General features: G+C 36.2%; 1 protein-coding gene across 1 annotated transcript in view; it reads left to right on the top strand.

The window, feature by feature from the left end:
• Positions 1 to 19,503, top strand: part of DNER (delta/notch like EGF repeat containing) — a 108,979-nt gene that overhangs the window by 73,837 nt on the left and 15,639 nt on the right. Inside the window, exons 6-8 of the mRNA XM_054282939.1 lie at positions 3,965 to 4,118; positions 6,068 to 6,181; positions 13,108 to 13,332. Of these exons, the coding sequence (XP_054138914.1) occupies positions 3,965 to 4,118; positions 6,068 to 6,181; positions 13,108 to 13,332 (493 nt within the window). The remainder of the gene's footprint in view (positions 1 to 3,964; positions 4,119 to 6,067; positions 6,182 to 13,107; positions 13,333 to 19,503) is intronic.

The following is a 19,503-nucleotide window of genomic DNA, read 5'->3' as shown; positions in this document are numbered from 1 at the left end:
TAAAAAAGATAGATTGGCTTCACAGCAAGAATGAGAAGCAATTATTTAACTCAAAACAAAGATAAACCAGTATCTGTATGTTCCTAGCTGTAATCTTGACATTGGAAGCTTTCTCTGTTAAAAGCAGAACAGTGAGTGATGAGAGAGGCCTGCCTTGTGCACATGCAGGCTGCTGCTTTCCCTGGCAAGTGAATAGAAAAAATTAGGATTGCTTTTATCTTATCACTACTCTTTCTCTGAACCTAATAACCAGAAAATTTCTAAATATAAAAAATTTATAAAAATTATGTAAATATATTTATATGACCATTAAAGGTACATAAATATCTTCAAATAAAATTTTAACTTCAGAAATGCAATTGCTTCTATTTTTGCTGTCATTAACTGCTCCCGAGTTTTCTAGAACTTGAATAAATGAGGAATGCTCCCAGTGTTCCTCTCAAATGCCATCAGACCTGTGCCAGGTGCCTGCTGGGCTGGGGTAGCTTGCTAGAACATCAAATACAGTGACCAAAAGGAAGTTAATTTATATCCAGCCTCCTACTCCAGGGGAATTAAAATGCCATGTTGTCTTTTTGCCTGTCCTGTGTTTCTAAATCCATGAGCTTTCCTTGCTCTTTTGGCTATTAGGTGCATCAGAGAACTTCAGGTAGGACCCTGATTCATGCCCAGCATAAAATAAAAATAGAAGGGCATATTTCATTAAGTAGAATGCTTTTGCCATAGTTTAACTGAAATTATGTGAGATGTGCTTTAAAATGTCTTGATGATTTCCCTAATGATGGAGCAAGTGGCTGCCAAAATTGCATGCTTGACATGACTACCATGGTCTGTTTACCACAAGGCACTTCTTTTTGCAGAACATAAACTTTAACTTTCTTTAAATTTAAAATGCACCCTTCGTGATTTGCTGTTTGTTTTTATCCATAATTCATTCTGGTTTTGCACAATCTGGTCTTGCAGGATGCAAAGCAACTTCTTAGAAGAATGCATAAAAGGCCCAATGCCATGAGCAAGCTCAGAGCTCTGCTGGCTGTAGTCATTGCTTCCAGTGCCAAGAAGATTAATGGTTGTCTTTGAGCTTTTATGTACTTCATAGTTTTATTTCAAATCTACTAGTGTGTAAAAGAATGTAGGAACACATCTGCTTATTGGGAAATTTAAATGAAGTTAACAATCTGCAGTGATATAAACACAGGGGGTTACTGTTACGTATAGAGTGCATTTAACTATAAACAAATGAATTCTGGTCTAACCTGGGAGTCTTGGCCAGTTTTTACTCATTCCTTGCTGATCTATACCCCGAGTTCTACTCAGCTAGATGCTTTTTATAGAGTGTGGTTATGAAAAGCAAAGTTCTAATGTAAAGTTTTCTTTTCAATTATTGTTGCTTTTGAATGGAAGATAAAATTCATCACCTTGAGTGAAGTTCTGTGCAGTGAGGTGATGCTGAGATCAAGTGATGCCTCTTCCTTCCTTTGTATGAACTTTGTGCCTGTTTTCTGCCATGCTTGCCACTTGTCCACAAGGGAAACAGGAATGTGTCAGAAGTACAACACTGGTCTTGGCATCATCACAATATAAATACCACTCTCACATTCATCTATTTGCCTTTACACCACAATGAGTTAACAGTTAATGGAAGAGACAAGTTTTGGTGTTAACCCAAAGGGGAGAGATTTGCCTGGTGTGGATTTCTGATTTCATGTAAGATTTTGAAGTGAACTTGGTCCATCCATTGATTGTGAGTGCCACAATTCTGCTTACATAACAGGTTGTTTCTCTCACATATTCCTCTGTTCCATAACTTTGACTCTCCCATAAAAAATATGGATGGGCTGACTGTGTAAATATGACTTTTTATTGCTAGATTTAGAACCCATTTCACAAAAATTTTACATAAAAAATATCTGGCCTCTGCCTGCACAGAGAAATAATACATTGAAGTGAATAGCTATCATTTCCATGTCTCTTGTGCAAGCTGAAAGCTTTGGGACAGATCCATTTCATAATAATCTGTAAAAAGTCAAATTATAAAACCCCTCATGTATACCTGAAGGTATGCTGTCCTGCATATGAACTTATTTTCCTAAGTACAGCATGCTCTGAAGTATGTAATTATCATGCAATATTTTGCTCAAATGTTATAGTAACTCACTCTGAGTTGTACTAAATACTGAAAGTCTTTCTCAGTAAGAGGAAGTAGACATTAGTTTTTTTCTGGCCATCTTAACTTCTTTGCCATAGTGAAAAAAGGATTTATTAGTTTCCTAATTAGACTAGCAAAAAAGTACTATATTCCAGCTATTTTTATGATATGGTACAGGTTGCTATATATATAGCAAATTATTTAAAAAATTTATTTTATTGCCATCCAAAATTATACTATATATTTGCACTTAATCAAGTAAAGTAGATGATCTTTTGATTGATAGTAGATAATTCTGAAGTTTTTACTGACATTAATTCTAGCATAGTGACAGTGTGGAGCTTCTTCTTGACTCAGTTTCAGCTCAAAAATACTGGTGCATGTTATCTATTCAGGAAAAAAAAGTAATATCAATTGGGGTAAGTGATAATAACCTAATCTTCTCCACAGAATAACTTTTCAGCATCTCAGAACTGTTACCTGTCATTAGATATTTCAGATTGAAGTGTTAAAATGCTTTTCTTTTGCAGCTTTCAAACCCCATTTTGCTAATACTCTTTATGGTAAATTGATCCCTATATCAAACTCTTGGATAAAACTTTAAAGATAGTTACTGTGCTATGTGAGTATAATAATTTTGATTCTCTCTTGCTTGACTGTCTTTCCTTTCTGTTGAGCTACAGCCTTTTTTGGAAACCTGTCATTGGTGTGTGAGATACTCAGAGCTGTTTGGTGAAGAGGTTGGGGTAAATTCCAGAACATGTGTAGGCTGGACACTTAAGAAGGGCTTCTGGCACTCCTGATAAATAACATAGTCATGGATTTGAGTTTTGAAGATGCATCATATTTATTCTTGTGTAACTCTGCCAGTGTGATAGTTGTAATGAAGAGTGAAATCTGGAGTTTACTGAGTGAAGTTTTTTATTTAGGTGAAGATGATTATTTTTTACTTAAGTCACAGCTGATTATTCATATGAAGTAAAACCAGAAGCCCCCATCTCTTTGTTTCTAGTTCCATGCGTCTTCTGCACTTTGCATTCCAGTGTTTGTGCATGGGACAGCTGCGTTCCAGCACTGAAGGTCTGGCTTTGGAATAGCTGAGAGTGAGTGATGTTGCCATCTAGTGTTTGAAGAACAAAGATTCAGCTCTCATCTAAATGCACACCACAGAGGAGAGAGCTTTCTTTGTTGCTTTTCTTGGAGACTTCCTTAACAATCTTAGTCACCTAAAGAGTTTTTAAATCTGATTTGAATCATTTTATTACCAACAAAAATGTGCCATATCATGCCTCCTGTAGGTACTTTAAGCCTTTAAGAGGTGTAGTGATCTTGATTTTTATTAAACAGCAAAGTTTGGAAAAGGTAGTGAATGCACTCAGAAGAAGACATATTTTAACAGAATTTAAAGAAAGTGTTACTGCTGAAGTACCACTCTGGGAGCTTGTCATGTAGAGAGTGCATATCTGTAACAGGAGACTTTGTTGCAGTAAATCTGCACATTATTGATTCTGACAGTTATTTCAGCCTATAAATCTAATTTCTGGAGTGGAAGAAAAAATGTATAATGATTTAGATATTATGGATCTGATCCCAGACTCCTTGTCTAGATGAAATGACCCAACATCATTAAAAATTTAAGCTGAAGAATTGGTGCAGGTTTAGTATTTCAAGGAGTAACTTTGTTCAGTTGATGTATTTATAGCAACTACTGTTGTTATGAACAGGAAAACCAAACCATCTTTGTTCAGAAGTGTGTAAAATGAAAGAATCATCTTTGAAAATTTATTGTGAAGTACATATCCTCTTTGTTTTTAGGCAACATTTTTTTGTGAGTGTGAAGATGCATATAAGGGTTCCCTGTGTGAAGAATTTGATGCCTGTCAGAGCCAACCTTGCCAGAACAATGCAACCTGCACGGATGTAGCACAGAAACACGACAGGAACAATTTCACCTGCAGCTGCCTGCCTGGTAGGTTTTGAATTCTTGAATAATGCAGCTTTGCTTGACATTTGGTGCATCTCTTTTTGCAGAGCAGTGAACTGTGAAACTTCTGATACCAGAACAGACAGAAACTGCAACAACAACATAAGGGCAGTGGAAGGTTCTTCACTGGTGAAAAATGCCACTGAAAGCACATGTCTGAACCTTAGCCCCGTGAGGGAATTAATCATAGCTAGTGGAACTTTACCTACTAAAAACACAGGAGGAAAATTTAGTTTACATCAGCTTTTTTTTTCTCCCAGAAGTGTTCTGTGACCACCACATAAGCTTAGGTTTAGCTTTTAGGGTTTTTTAAATAATTCTTCTTTTTTTTTTTTTTTTTAATATCAAATGTCTAATGTCATTCAAATGGCTCTATCATTTTTAAGTTCAGTAGTTTGTGTTTTACCCATAATTATTGTATCCACCAAAATGTGTGTCCACACACTAAAAACAGTCTGGAAAACTGTTGTCATTTAACTTTGAATTTCTAAAAAAATATTAATTCCATATGAAAAATATTAAAGAAAATTGAAGGTAAGAGTTTAATTATCCTATGTGTCTCCCTATGCAAGTTTCAGAAACATTTATATGTGAACATGATCATGTTTCCCAAATTCTGGTAGAAGGAAATGTTATGAAGTTAAATGTCAGCACAAAAGGTAGAGTTGTAATGATTCTTAGTGTGTATCTCACAAAAAACTGCTTTTCTCCCCTTTCTCTGGGGACTGTTTAGTGCCTCTGCATTTCTAGTCCCTGTAACATACTTGGGATGCTATTCCTAAATCATATTCTCTTTCAGATGGACAAAACATGCCCTATAGGTGGTAATAAGATAGGACATATTTTCTTTATGAATGATTGCATTAAAAATAATTATTTCATAAAACCATAGATGTTTCCCCCCCAAATTGTTTAATTTTTGGAGGGGAGGGATTTCTACTTTATTTTCCTTTTTCTGCCCTGCATCAGCTGAATCCTGTGCATGTATGTCCTCTATCTCACCTTGGGGGTCTTTCTCTTCTACATCTGTTCATAGCAGTGATAATCATTGCTTACTAGCCTTTAACACCAGCCATTTGGTTAAATATGCTCATTATGGAAGATTATTAATAATTTTTTGTAGGGTTCCTTTAAAAAAAATAAGATGTGCCTGGATGTAACATGTGGTTCTTTCCTCAGTCATGCATCCAAGATATTTTCTTGGAAGTAATTAAAAATTAGAAAAGGGGAATGTGTGGTATTTGTTATGAAATTTAGGTATGGAGTGTAGAATAATTTAGATTGTATTTTAAGTTTGTTCATTTTTTGGGGATGTGTTACAGACATCAGACATATGGAACAAAGCAAACTTATGGTCAAATAGTACAGTACACACAATCTGTAGCTTGTGAACTTATAGAAGCATATTTGGAAGAGTTTGCAACTGTGCTGAGCAGTTCTTCACAGCTCCCACTTAAAATAAACACTCTTCTTGAAGCCCAGAAGTAGGAGCAAATGACAGACATTCAGCATATGCACAAATAATTCACAGTGTTAAGTTCTGTTTAAAGCCTTGCTAGAGATTATTGACTTGGGATTCTATTTGTATTTGAAAGCCATACCAAAATGACTTTATTTTTTTGGTTCTGTGAGTACCAGTGAGGACCCAATATCTATTGCCAATTCACTAGTGATGTCAGAATATTGCTGTTGGTAAAGTACAACAGATGAAGTCTCTAGAATTCTGCTGGTTTTGTATGCTTCTCTCATGAAGTATACATTTTAATTAGAAATCTCATTTTGTAAGGAATGAGAGACTGTCCTAGATTCTATTGCTTATATTGGTTAATTTGATTCAAGAAAAAGAATGGTACTACTTGGCTGGCTGAGCAGTATGTTTAGTGGTAAACCCTTGTTTTTGCTTCATCTTCTGAATATTGTGAGCCTTTTTGTAGGTTACACTGGAGAGCTGTGCCAGTCAGAGATTGATCATTGCAGCCAGCAGCCATGCCAGAATGGGGGGACCTGCTCATCCCACCTCAATGGATTCAGCTGTCAGTGCCCTGAAGGTAACCAGCAAACTCCTCTCTAGTACCTCGTAGAAAGTGCTGTTTTTACTCTAGATTTTCAATTATATTGACATGTAGAAATGTATATATTTTTTTTACTTGTGCCTTAGCTTGTAATTGTAGGCAGAAAAGAAAATGAGATGAGAAATTTTGGATAATCAGCAGCGGGATATGAAGTGTTGTAGGAGTTTAGTGTTTCAGTGTATATGTGGTGCAGAAATGTTCTTTATTTCTACAATAGAAATCAGACTCCAGCACTGATGAGAAAGGTGAATTTGAGGAGACTCAGGATGTGATCTGATTTTCATGTTGTCCACTAAATGTGTGAGAAAAAGATGTCTCCCTTGTAGTATTTGCACTTTTCTGCACATGGGTCAGTTGACTAAAATGTGTGTAAAAGTAATAACTAAAGGAATTATTTCAATCCCCAAAAGTTTTAATTAATTCTCCTTTCCGTTTGGACGTATTCCTTTCTTGACATGAAAGCTTCTCACTGATTCTCACTGGTAAATCTTGTAAATGTGAAACAAGGACACCCCAATGCCAGAGTGTGCTTTCATAACACTGTGCTGACTGCAATGACAGATCCCTAAATTGCGCATGAAAAAATTATCATGAGTGGAAGTTTTCAATTATGAAGCCTCCTATTAGTTATTTATAATTAAGATTGGAACTTTGAGCTAATTATACTTCTGTCCTTCCTTGATCTGTGGATGTTGGTTTTGTTCTACCAGTACTTTAATGCTTGCTCTAAGGGTGCAAGTCTTTGGTAACTGCTCTGGTAATATCTACGTGCTTAATAATGAAGATTATTTGTAGTTTCTTCAGGCTGATTCCTTGCTTTTCAAGAGTGCTATGCTTTAACACTTAACTGCTGTGTTGAAACTGACATATTGACAGCCATGCAGATCCTGCATGTGGAAAATTCTCGGAAATTGTTTCCCTTAAAAATAATAGTGAAATTCAGGAGAAAAAATATTAGATGTTAGATTTGGTCTATAATTAACTTGCAATTTCCCAAAGTAATCTTTTAGGAAGATTCAAGAATCTGAAAGGAATGTTCAAGAATCTTTAAGAAAGCAGTGCAGGCAATGATCTTTCCAATAATGTTGGGAAGAGCAGCTACTGAGATTTTTGGTTGTTTTATGTCTGCCATACGTGTTTCTGTGCGTGGCTCATTAATTGCTCTCCTGCTGCCCTGTTAATGAATATGCTGATCATGGCCCAGCCTCACTCCTGATGCCCACGGGGCAGGGTCACTGCTGGGCTGAGGGCCCTGCAGGGCTGCAGTGCCAGGCACTGTTGCTTCTTCATTGTGTTCTGGAAGGTCTAATGTCAATGAGCTGAAGAATTCAGATATCTTGTGAAAGGAAAGAAAGTTGATTTAACAAAATGTATTGTCTAAGTTTACTAATGACTGTCCCTTGATCATTCTTACATCTTTTGAGGTGTTATCCTTTCACAGAGGCATAATTTGGGAGCTTTTGTTTGGGCTTTAATCTCTGAAGAGATTCAGTGATTTTTGTACGTACAACAGAGTAGTTAATTGAAAGTTGCAGATGCAGTAACTTGCAAATTTCCTGCCAACCTCAAATTTTCTAATTTAAGTGAGGTCTCTTGCTCTGCTGCTATTCTGCTCTGCTTAATGGCAATCGCTTGTTGAGAAAAGGCTTTTCTTTCTGTCACAGTGGGGAAAGGTAACCAAGGAGCTTATGTTTGTGTAGGAACTACAGTCTGCAGATAGAATACATCTTGGAAAAGGATAACAAAATGCAGCAACTATCACACAAGGAAAAGAAAAAGATGGCAGATGAAGGAATCAGATGGAAACAATGAAGAATGATCTTGAGATTGTGCATTTCTTTTACAAACGAGATCTGTAGTTCATGAAAAAGCGCATGATAACTGACAGAAAGCTAAATCTGCGGCCTTGAAAAAGCAGCCTACCTCAGATGTGAACAATTCTTGATGACTCTTTAGACAATTTTACTGTCTTAAGAGTCCTTTAGTGAAGAAAATTTCATTATGCTTACAGATTCCATTTTCTGTAGGATGCACTGTAGGTTTTAATATCCAAAATACATCAGAAAATAAACTCTTATATGACGTTGTGGAATCACCTGTAAAGAGAAAATTGGATTTTATAATTGAATTTGTAGTGAAGAAGCTTAAGCAATACTGAAGACCAAAGAATTTGTTTAAAATTTTGACACTGTTGCTTTCAAAATAATGTTTGAATCTTGTACTTCCTTACAGTCGGATAGGGATCTTTGATTGTTTTATTAATTTTATGTTAATAAACATACATTTAGTAAATATTAATTTCAAATGATCATGCAAAGGAACTTCTAGACATTCTAAAACCCTACATGTAGTAAGCATGAAAATGAACATTTGAAATTTATATTCAGAATCATTCCATCCTTATCACTCTTAAATATCTCCTCTTGTTTTCTTCCACTTATTGCAGTGTATAACACACTATTGTATTGACAGTAACATTAATACATGTTATTTAAACTGCTTGGGGTACTACTCATCTGTTTACAAATTTGGTTATTCCATTTTCTTTAAGCTTCTGAGAAGTTATATGTATTTCCAAAATACCCTGAAGTGGAACTAAATATACAAATAATAATTGGAAACAGAAAATGCCCCTAATTGGTATAACTAAATGTCATTGCATTAAATTAATAAACACATATTATTAAATAAATCAATGTAGGTTTTAGAGATATTGAAGCTAGGGATCCTTATTTATGTAGTTATCAAATTCACAGAAATCTTTGTTGAAAGTTTAAAAAAAAAACCAAACAACTGTATGGAAATTAACTGATTGTGTGGTGAGGAAATGTGTTCCTTCCAGACAAAATTTTATAAAATTAGATAGAATGAAAGACTTGGTACTTGAAGGTACTTCACCCTTTGTGAATTTTGCTCATATGATAATATTAAAATGATTTAGTAGTGGGCTGTGGTTTAAAACAAAGCCAGACAATAATGAGCAAAGTGCAGATCAATTACAATAAAGAAATAAACTTCTGTGGCAAGATATTTCTGAAGTTCTGTTCCATGCAAATTTGATGTTCTGATGATAAGTATAGATTAACTGCCTTCAGTGTTATAGGAAAACATTAATCTTTGATAAAAATAACTTGCATTCAGCTGGACAACCCCATCAAATTGGCCTGGGTTCTTGGGCTCTTCCTACATGATTTATGTGGAGGTCACCAGCTTGGACAAGCAAAGCAGAAATATTTTAATTTGGCTTAATATATTTTTGAAAAATGGTAGCAATAATAAATGTCAGTCATCCTCTAGAATAAAAGGAGACAGAGCAAAAACAATGCTATGATAAAGAGTTTAACATATATAGATTACTTGAAATTCACATTTTAGCATTGATTTTATTTACTTTTGACAGTTTGATTTGAGTAGCTGCAGGTAACTACTGCTAGCAACACACTGAGCAAAAGTGTCCTGAAATATGTGCAGGCATTTCTGAAAATACTGGAAAGCAATAAATTTATGAATGCTCTTATAATGGCTTCTGTGGTTTAGAAAATGGTTTGACAGCTATAGAAGATGCTAAGTTGTGATTCATACGTGTTGATTTGCAATAGCAGCTAGAAAATGCACATTGTCACCATGAATCTTAATTGACTGGGAGAACAGAAATTATTTTCTGGGAGTTATAATAGTTTAAGTTTCAAGGTTTTAACTATTTTCTCTGCTTCATTGTTCATGTAAAAGCCTTTTTCTCTAGGACATCTTGCAGATGTCATTCTAACTTCTTTAGGTTTACATAGAATAAACCCATTTACAATCTTGATCACAGGAAACTGGGTCACACAGCTGTTGCATATAGAAGATTTCCCAAGGTTACTGGTGATCAGAATGCAGAATTTTTCATATTACCATAAGAGAGTTTAATTTACCTGAAGAACATTTTGTCGTTAATTAAAATTTTTTATGGCTGTTTAGTTTCTGGTACTTTCCACTAATCTAATGTTTTTACCTGGCACCTTCCCAAATTGCTCCTATTTTTAATAGACTTCTCCTTAATGCTTGAATGGGTTTAGCCTCTATTCATCTTCATCAAGAAAGACTTAGCTAGAGTGAATTTCAATCAAAATCTTACAGCGTTTTAATGGTTTCTTGATCCTTCTGATTAGTAACTTTTTTCTCTCTACAGAATTCTGATGAAATACCATTTATTTCTATTTCCTTACAAGACAAATTTCTATAGGGAAAATAATAAATTGCTTGCATTTATTTTAGTGCTTATCCCTGCATTTCAAAGTTAAAAGTTTTGTAGTCCTGAGCCCTTGCAATTCACAGACCTAATTTTTCACATACTTGTAATTATTGGAATTGGGTCTAATGTAACATTCAGACAAGGTAGTTGTTCTACAAGCTGTATAAAAGGCAGTTCTGTGGTGTCTTCAGAAAATGTTTGACTTCCTTGACTTGCACATGACTCTTTTGCTTTCAGTAGCCAAATAATTAAAATCCCACTGTGGTGAGAAATTTGGATTTATTCAGAACCTTTCTGTCTCTGAAATCTGATCTAGTTTCTGTCACTGCACTGGAGGTCTGTAGCAATTTATAAAGCATATCTTTATAAATTTATAAAGTATATCTCTGTTGTACTTCCTGACAAGTAGCCAAATTACTATCCATGTAAGCACAGGCATTGTACTGTGGGTTTTACCAGTATAAATATTTTCCATTATTGCCTTTCCCCTTTACCTTCTGTGTTATTCCTTGGTAGATTTTGTATTCACTTCTTTCAAATTACCATTATACTTTGCATTTCATGTCCCTTTTATGCCAGCAATGACCTTCAGGCAGGGTTGGGTCCACGTTAGCTGGTTGAAGAGCAGTTCAGGGGATATTTTTCTGCAGATAAACAATTATGGTTTTTTCCTTCTGGAATTTGGTTGTTTTCAGTCAATACACCTCTGAATTTGATTTTTATAGTTGTTACTTGCACTATTTGCTTTCATCAATTGAACTAGTATGGTTTTACGTGTACATTCAGAAATGCCAGAATAATAGATTTCCATATTTTCTGCTTTGAGTATTTTCAGATATTTGACTCATGCTTGAGAATTGAACTTCCAGAATCACCTAAACACATTTCACAGTGCAGTCAAAGATAGCACAAGGGCAGCATGTTTTGGTGTATTTTAAACCTGCATATGTTCTTGAAGTGCTTTGTCACTTGAAACATTAGCCATCTGCCAGTAACCTCCTCTTTGGAGGGAAGATTACTGCAAAGGTTGTATTAGTGTCATTGTGTGACCTCAGGTCTCCTTAAACCCTGTTAATCTGGTTTCAGAGTTACTTGAGAGATTTCACTGGACTCACTGGCTGATCTCCTCCTGGTAATAGTTAAAAGTCCTTGCAGATTCTTTTAAATCTGACCAAGATTTTATTACAACAGTACAGGCTTTGTTAATTTGCTAGTGAACCATTGCTGGAATTACATCCTTTCTCTTGGGGTTTCTGTTCTTTGCAGTTTCTGATGGTTTAGTTATCTTTTAGGCTCTCTCTGTTCAGCTTTGCTGAGCAGGTGGTCCTGACAAAGCCCATGAAGGAATTGAAGCTACAGCAACATGGGGAGGACAGAAGGCTTTTGCCTGTTCTTCATCTGTGCCCTGCCAGACCTGATTTTCTCTCCTGGTCTGTTGCAGAGTTTGTATGACAAAGCTTAAAAGTCCAATCTGTAGGTTATTTCTTTTCTTTCCATCTTTCTAGCTACCTTTTTTTTTTTTTTTTTTTTTTGTAAATTAGATTATTTTTTCCATACTTTTCTTTCCATAATTCTGATATAAGACTTATTGATATCTAAGGGAGATGCAGCGTTGAAAGTCATATTTCCACAACCTAATGTTTTGAAGATGCCCCTAAAACCCTGCTGCCAGTTGTGACCAAAAAGTCCAAAAACTCTGGCACTCAAAGAGCAATTGTGGCCTCCCCATGTTTTCTTAGTTCCATTGATATAAGTTCTGTTAACTCTGTAAGTAGATCTCTGTAGGATGCTCTGTGTGGGTTACTCGCCTTTGCTCATTATTCTACTGTAATATTATGAGCTTTTTACAATGTAAGATATTCCAGGGAATTTTAAGCCTGAAAAGTGATGGTCTGTACAAAAGGACCAAAAAATTATTAAAAGATATATAATTGAATGGAAAGGACAGTTGGTTCTGTTATTTGGAAGGGTTCTAGAATTTGAATATGCTTTTCTCACTTCAGGATACAGTAACCATGCATTGTGTTACTACATCCATGATGTATGTGTATGTATAGATACAAGATGCTGTTACTGTAATTTATTAAAACATAATTCTTCCCTACATCTGATTAAAAGTTCCCTTGCAAGAATATCCTTTTCCTTCTGTCTTTGGCATGGTGTTGCTTTAATTAATCATTGTCTCTCCTGCTAATGAGAAATTTGTTCTTCTAAAAGATATTTCAATTACTGAAACTCAGTGAATGCATGTATGTTTAAGAGGTTGTTACATTTTACATACACATTAACAGAGGAAAAATAGGTCAGTTTGGGCTTTTTTTTCCTTTTTTTTAGGCTAGCCAGCTCCTGATCTTTAGAAAATCTCCTCTACTTTTCAAGCCAGATTCACTCAGAAAGCAGATAAGCACTGTCGGTTTCAGAAAATATTTTTGCAATTCCCTGCCTTAATCATTTATAGCATGATATTAGCTGAAGCATCTCTGTTCAGAGAATGTTAATAGGCAAAATTAGAGTTTATTGTGTAAGAAGTCTTTATTTTTATAATAGTCATAGAATTAAAAAAGAAAGGAATCTAGATCTCTCTGTGGCTTACTTTTGACTTGCTTTAGTTCTTAAAATTATATGTATATCAGGATGCTTACTTACCAAACCCATTTATTTCTTTTAGGGTTTTTAGGAACCACTTGTGAGGACAAAATTGACCCTTGTGCATCATCTCCATGTCAGAACAATGGAACCTGCTATGCAGACAGACTTGCCTTCTCCTGCAGCTGTAGTCCTGGGTTTACAGGACCCACGTGTGCTCAGCTGATCGATTTCTGTGCTCTGAACCCGTGTGCACACGGCATTTGTCGCAGCGTTGGAACCAGCTACAGATGCCTCTGTATCCCTGGTTTGTACCAAGTTACATCCTCTGGAAATCTTCTAATATTTTTATATGTAGGTTCCATATATAGCTTAAAATGACTTCCTTTTCTTCTCAGTCTATAAAACAGATTGAGCAGATGTTCTGTCTGTTTAGAGCAGTGATAGGAATCTACACATTGCACTTGGAAAACCAAAAATTGCAGAGTGAGCACTGAAATACCCACTGAGATCCATATGGCTTGAGTGAACTCTACAGCTGTATTACAAAACTGTAGTCTGCAGTATAAATCTTTCCAAGGCGAGGCATCAGCACTGTTGGAATTACAAAATTTGGTAGAAAGAATGGAAAATTTGACACAGATCATTTGGGAAAAAAGACAAGGCGGCTGAACAAAGGTAGAGAAGGAAAAATATTGGCTATTCCAAAGGATTGAGTTCTGCTGTGCATGTTTACACAAATTGTCTCTCTAGAGGAGATCCAGCAGGGCTGCCCAGGTGAGTCCAGTAAGGAGACTCGGCTGGGAACTGTTTGGCAGCACAGCCTGACATTCATGGGGTCTCTGTAGCAATTGGTTTAGCACCAGATTTTTTTCATCCTTGTACCAACAAAACAGGATATTGGGGTACTTATAGCCCCCTTTCTTCATGTTAGCAATGCTAATTAGAGGTGAAGTAGCAGTTAAAATGTCTGATAACCAGAGCTACACATCCACTGCTGCTTGAGCACTTACAGAGTGAGCATCAATCTTTCTTTTCACTTGAATAATTTTGGCATCTTTTTTTTTTAGTCTGTTCCTATGAAGCTATAAACTTGAAAACTGAAGAAATTAAGGATAAAACTAATTTCCAGTGTACAAGGGATAAACTAAGGAGTGACATTTGATAGCTAGTAGCTCTGCTGTGACATTCACATTGTTCTACACTCCTTTCAGAGGAATACCTTCTTTCTGCTGCTTTTCCTTGTTTTCTGAGAAACCAGTCATGATTCTTCATCTCTTCCATCTCAGTTTTCAGGATGTGCATGTATCCCACCAATCTATTTATGGATATTTATGAATATGGGGATTTTGTAATGAAATTAACTTATTCAGCATTTTTAGGTGGTGTCAGAATTTATCTGCTGTTTAGAGACATGAAAGGGACCATCAGAAATACTTTGGGAGGAACTCACAAATTACCAGAAGCTATGGAAATTTTGTTGTTGGAGTTGACAGATTTATAGTTAAATTACATACTCTTTTATAAAGGAGAAAAGTATGAAAGTGAAATGCTGACAGTACCACAGTAATGTTATAATGCATTTGTTGACAGCACTTGTCATTAATAGTAGGAAAAACTAGACATTTATCTTTCCAAGAAACCCTGGGAAGTTTTCATCTTCTTTAGCATGTTCTTTACCTGTAGGTCAACCAAAGAAAAGCTAGTCAAATATTCTCAGTCAAATAAAAGCTTTTTTCAGAACTTTGTCACCTAAACCTGATTAGAATTCCATAGTTTGGCTTTTTCAAAATTATTCTGTCTCTTTCAGGACTTTAAAAGTAATCTTAGAACTCTCATGTTATGAAAACTTATTTTTATTTGAACAATACTTATGCTTTTAAAAGTTAGAGATAAGGAGCCTTAGAGGTGACATCCAGGACCGTATGTGGCATTTATTTAGTTAAACTTTTTTGTGTTGCTCCATGTATTAAAAAAAGAAAGATTTATTTTTTCCAAACATTTTGTAGGGTGCTGTAAACTTCACTTTTAAAAATAACATTACTTGCTTCACATAGAGGTGAAACTAGAGGCAAAATTAAGTGAGCTCATCATTAATCTGTCAATGGTTTAAAAACTTGGGTAACTTATTTCAGAAGGTCATTTAAGAACTGCACCTAAGTGGCATCAAGATAGCGATAGACAGAATATTTCCTGTTTTTATACCTTTTATGCCTTTTCATTGTTATGAACATATCATTATGGGCTTTTATTAACTCAGAGCAGCAGAATTTTAATCAATTATTTTCAGATCTTTTTCCCATTACTTAAAAGGATACTAGACAAGTGGCAGTCAACTTCAGTGTAGATCATCATGTAGGAGGCACTGTGACTTACACTTTGCCCTTGGTTTGGGTAATTATTGGGTGTAAGGCAGGTAAGAGCAATTAGGCTTGAGGATTCCTATGTTGCAATTCCTAAAAAAACCCAAACTAAAGTAATGACTACAAATCATAACCTAATACATTTTTGGTATGTCTATCAAAAAGCAGTTTGCTAGAGGGGGTGAGTAATGTGGTTTTGTCTCTGGGATATTAAGAAGCTGGATTCTATTTACAGTTTTGCCTGAAGAGACCTTGACTGTATCTGTTACATTACTTGTAAAGTGAATGAATAACATTTGGGTACAGTTTAGAAGCATTATCAAGGGTTAATAATAAAGATATTACCAGGAAAGAAATGGTCTCTGCCTTGTGACCTTGAGGCTTTCTGACTTGCAGGCTCTCAGCATCTGTGCCTGCTCCTAGATCATTGGCTTCTTTGTACAGGAGGCTTTCAGACATATCCCTGAATTCCTACCTGTAATTTTTTTGAGGTATTTTAATGGAAAGGCTGTTAAATGACATTTTAGAATTCTCTTCTGTATTGATTATCTGATGAGTCTGAAAAACAGTTTTATGAAGTTTGGAATCTGTCACTTAAATTTTGTGTTCAGCTCTAGGATGCTGTAGTCTTTTTTTTTTTTTAAGTATTTGACAGAGGATATAATTTTCTAATACAGAAACAAAGTGCCTAAGAGTTTTGCTTATATGTGTGACCTGAACACTGTCCTTCCTTTAAGCACTGTTTTACAGTGTCAGTTGGATTTTGGATTTTCATCTGTGGTACTTCTGTCTCAAAAATTAAACAAGAGAGGAATTTTAAATTGTTCCAATTAGTCCAAGGTCTGTGCAAGTCTCCTTGCTTGGTAGCAGTTTGGCTTCCTTGTTTCTTTGGCCAGTGTACAGATTGAAGAATGATAAATGATAGTGGTTATACTTGCATAGCTGCACAATTTGCAGAACATGAACAACCAGACATTTGCTACTAATTTTGTGTGTGTGTGCTGGTTTTCATTGTGGGCGTTCATCTAATAGCTTGTAGAGGAAAGCTAATTTGTATAAGCTAACTTGCAAAGCAGTCTAATATTTTGAATGTTCCTATTTTCAGAGTGGAAGGAAAAGTGTGTAAGTTATTTCCAAGTTGAATATACTTCAAATGTCTGCTGAGGGGCTCTGTGGAGCTCCCAAGCCTATGCAACCATACCTGCTTTGTACTGTGTGTGTGATTTTTCAATTGCACATGAAACCTTACCTCAAATCTGTATTTCTATGCTTACACACCCTAATTATTAGCACTTATCACCTCACCCTTTACAGGTAACAAAGAAATACTTAATGTTTTTACATTAAATACAGAGGTTGTTTCATGTTTTACTTCTTACCTCATATTAAAGAACTAATTCTAATAAAAGTTCCTGTGCTCTTTTGCTGGTTTCTTATCTAAAGTCTGGTTGGTGAAACTAGTGGGAACCCTTTGTGTCTTTCTGTAGAATGTTTATTTAGTCTCTGGATCCCCAACCAGTTTCTTCCTCCTGATAAACCTTTTTACTCTTTATTTGCAATTGTTTAATACAGCCACCATTATAAATTTCCAGTGCAAATTTTTAATATAGTATTTTTAGTTTTGTCTGGTCCTAAGTGGAGAAATACAGCTAGAAATTGCATGGCTTAATATCACAGTAAGGTTTTGGATTTGGGTTTTTTAAAGGCACAGATTTTGAAACTGCAGAGCACATGTACAGACATTAACACCTGTCCTCCATATAGATATATATGATGGCATATATAGAACATTTGGGAAAAAGAAAAGAGAGGAGTTTCAGAAAAAGTGCTGCAGGGTATAAAAAGTGACTGCAACTTCAGAAGTAGTACCATGGAGTATGTTCCCTTGATTTTACTGCTCATGCAGCTTAATAGATAGTTCTAGGAGCATAAGTTAATTTTAGTGCCTTTGCAGAGGCTAGAGCAAGATTTTTCTTGCAGCAGTTGCAATTTTTCTTTTCTGTGTCTTTTCCCTTCCCACATTTTGTAACTGGGGTAGGTATGTGAGCTCTGGAAGAAGTGACTTCAAGTTAATTCCAGTTCCTGACTGTCTCCGAGCCCATTATTGCTTCTGTTTCCTCATCTTGTTTCCACTTCTACATTAAGACAACATTCCATGCAATCTGACCATGGCTGGTGAGCATGGCTTCCTACCTTCCTGCCATCTGGAGTATTCTTCTCCCTTATTTAATTGCTGTATAAGCTCAGATTTAAGTGAGCACATTTATTTCCTGGCTATATAACATGCAGCTCTGTGGTAGTGGACAGCCATAAGTGTGAACTGATGCTGTTCCCTGCATTGTACCCCAATCAGGCCTTCCCATAAAGATGGGATTTATGTTCTGCTGCCTTGATTGGGTGAAATGTTAAGTATGGATAAGCCCAGGGAGTCACTATTGAGGGGTTCGTGTCTAAAATGGCTCAAAAGATTTCAGCTTTGTTCTTTATTGATTCCTAAAGGAAGAGTAAGCTTTTGCCTTTCTTTTGTTAACCTGATAGTGCAGACATTCTTGAGAAATTATTCTGCTGTATCTTTTGCTCTTGAAGGCTTTGACAAACCCCATGTCTTCTCCTCATCAGCCTGTGTGACACAGATTGTGGGCTCCCTTTCCCATTTTCTCCTCTGCAGTTTTTAACAGCCATGTACAAAGACAGTGCAGTTCAGCATGTAACTGAAGGCCATACCTTGGCACAAATGGAGTTTCTCTGTTCTTCTCAGATGTAGTTTTTTCTGCTGTTTTTGTGATATGTTAGAAAGTGATGAGATTTTATTTCTATCAGGAAAATAACCTGCTCTCTTCGAGGCAGCCTTCCAGTTGCTGAAGAAAGAGGAAGAAGAATTTGGGGATCAAGAGGAGAATGGCAACAAATCTGTTTCTGCTTTTGTAAAGCCCAGTAGCAGTGGGTAGTACCAGTGGGATGGCCACATAGAGGGAAAAGGGGTTACATAGGGACATCTCTATTTTAGGATTTTTTAGACTCCCTGTCCGTTCCTCAGCGTCTGAAGAGAGCACATCAGAATTGAACCTTCATTTTCAGGTTCTGCTTGAGTTCATAAAGATTCTATTACTAAGGATTTTTCCAATTTCATGTGGCCTGGAAAAGTTGCCCTTTTTTGAAGCTGCAATTCCTCCTGTGGGTTTTTTTTATCCTGTTCAGGACACAATAGCTGGAGAAGTGTTGTTAATGTAGGTATATTTTCTTTCTTTCAGTACATCCACAGAAATATTGCACACCACAAAAGATGCAAGGAGCTGCATTTGGCATTGGCTGGGAACATAAAAAGCAGCAGAATCATAACACTGCTAGAAGGAGAGGAAGCAGCTACACTAGAATCCGTTACTCTGAAGTTATTTATGAAAAATGCTCCTGTTTCAATTTAAATTCTTCAACAAAAATGTATAAATTATTTATGTAGTCTTTTTGAAGATATCTGTACGAATTCAGTGTACTACAGGGTTTTTGTATCAGTATAATTTAAAAGCAGTAATACGAGGAGAAATGCTCGTTAGGAATGACAAGGTGGCTCTTATCTCCCTGAGGAGAAGCAAGCCTTTCCCTCAGGTGGTCCCACAGTGGAATGTTCTCCATCCCAGCAGTTCCAGCAGGAGGAGGCTGCTGGCCCCAGGGTGAGGATGGGAGGGTGAAATTGTGTGTGGGTGAGACCTGCCCTCTCGTGGAGAGAGGAAACATCTTTCCCTGGCTGTGTGCAGTGTCTGGCAGCGTGGGCAGGCTGCAGCCTGAGGAGGTGATACCATCGTTCATATCGATTTTGGAAAGCAGACAGCTATTTAGTCACAAATTCCCTTCGTTCTCGTGGAAAGGTGAGAAGTGGGAAACATTTTTCTGAGAGTATCTCATTACATCGGTGTTAAACACTGGGAATTCCCATCTGTTTTTCTTACTGATTCTCCCATCTGATTTTGGTGGTTTTTATGTGTTGGCTACAGATCTCACTAGATAAGAATATTTCATATACTCATAAACTAGATAAACTTCATTGTAGGCTAGCAAGAAAACCCATAACATTTAGCATAATTAATTCTTTATTGCCTGGCTGGCAGCTTTGGAGAAAG

Source organism: Melozone crissalis, unplaced genomic scaffold, assembly GCF_028551555.1.
Source record: "Melozone crissalis strain CALT ecotype California unplaced genomic scaffold, PUWL_Pcris_2 ptg000034l_1, whole genome shotgun sequence".
In the NCBI taxonomy this organism is placed as follows: domain Eukaryota; kingdom Metazoa; phylum Chordata; class Aves; order Passeriformes; family Passerellidae; genus Melozone; species Melozone crissalis.
Note: the sequence above shows the minus strand (reverse complement) of the source record. Positions and strands in the feature narration are given on the sequence as shown.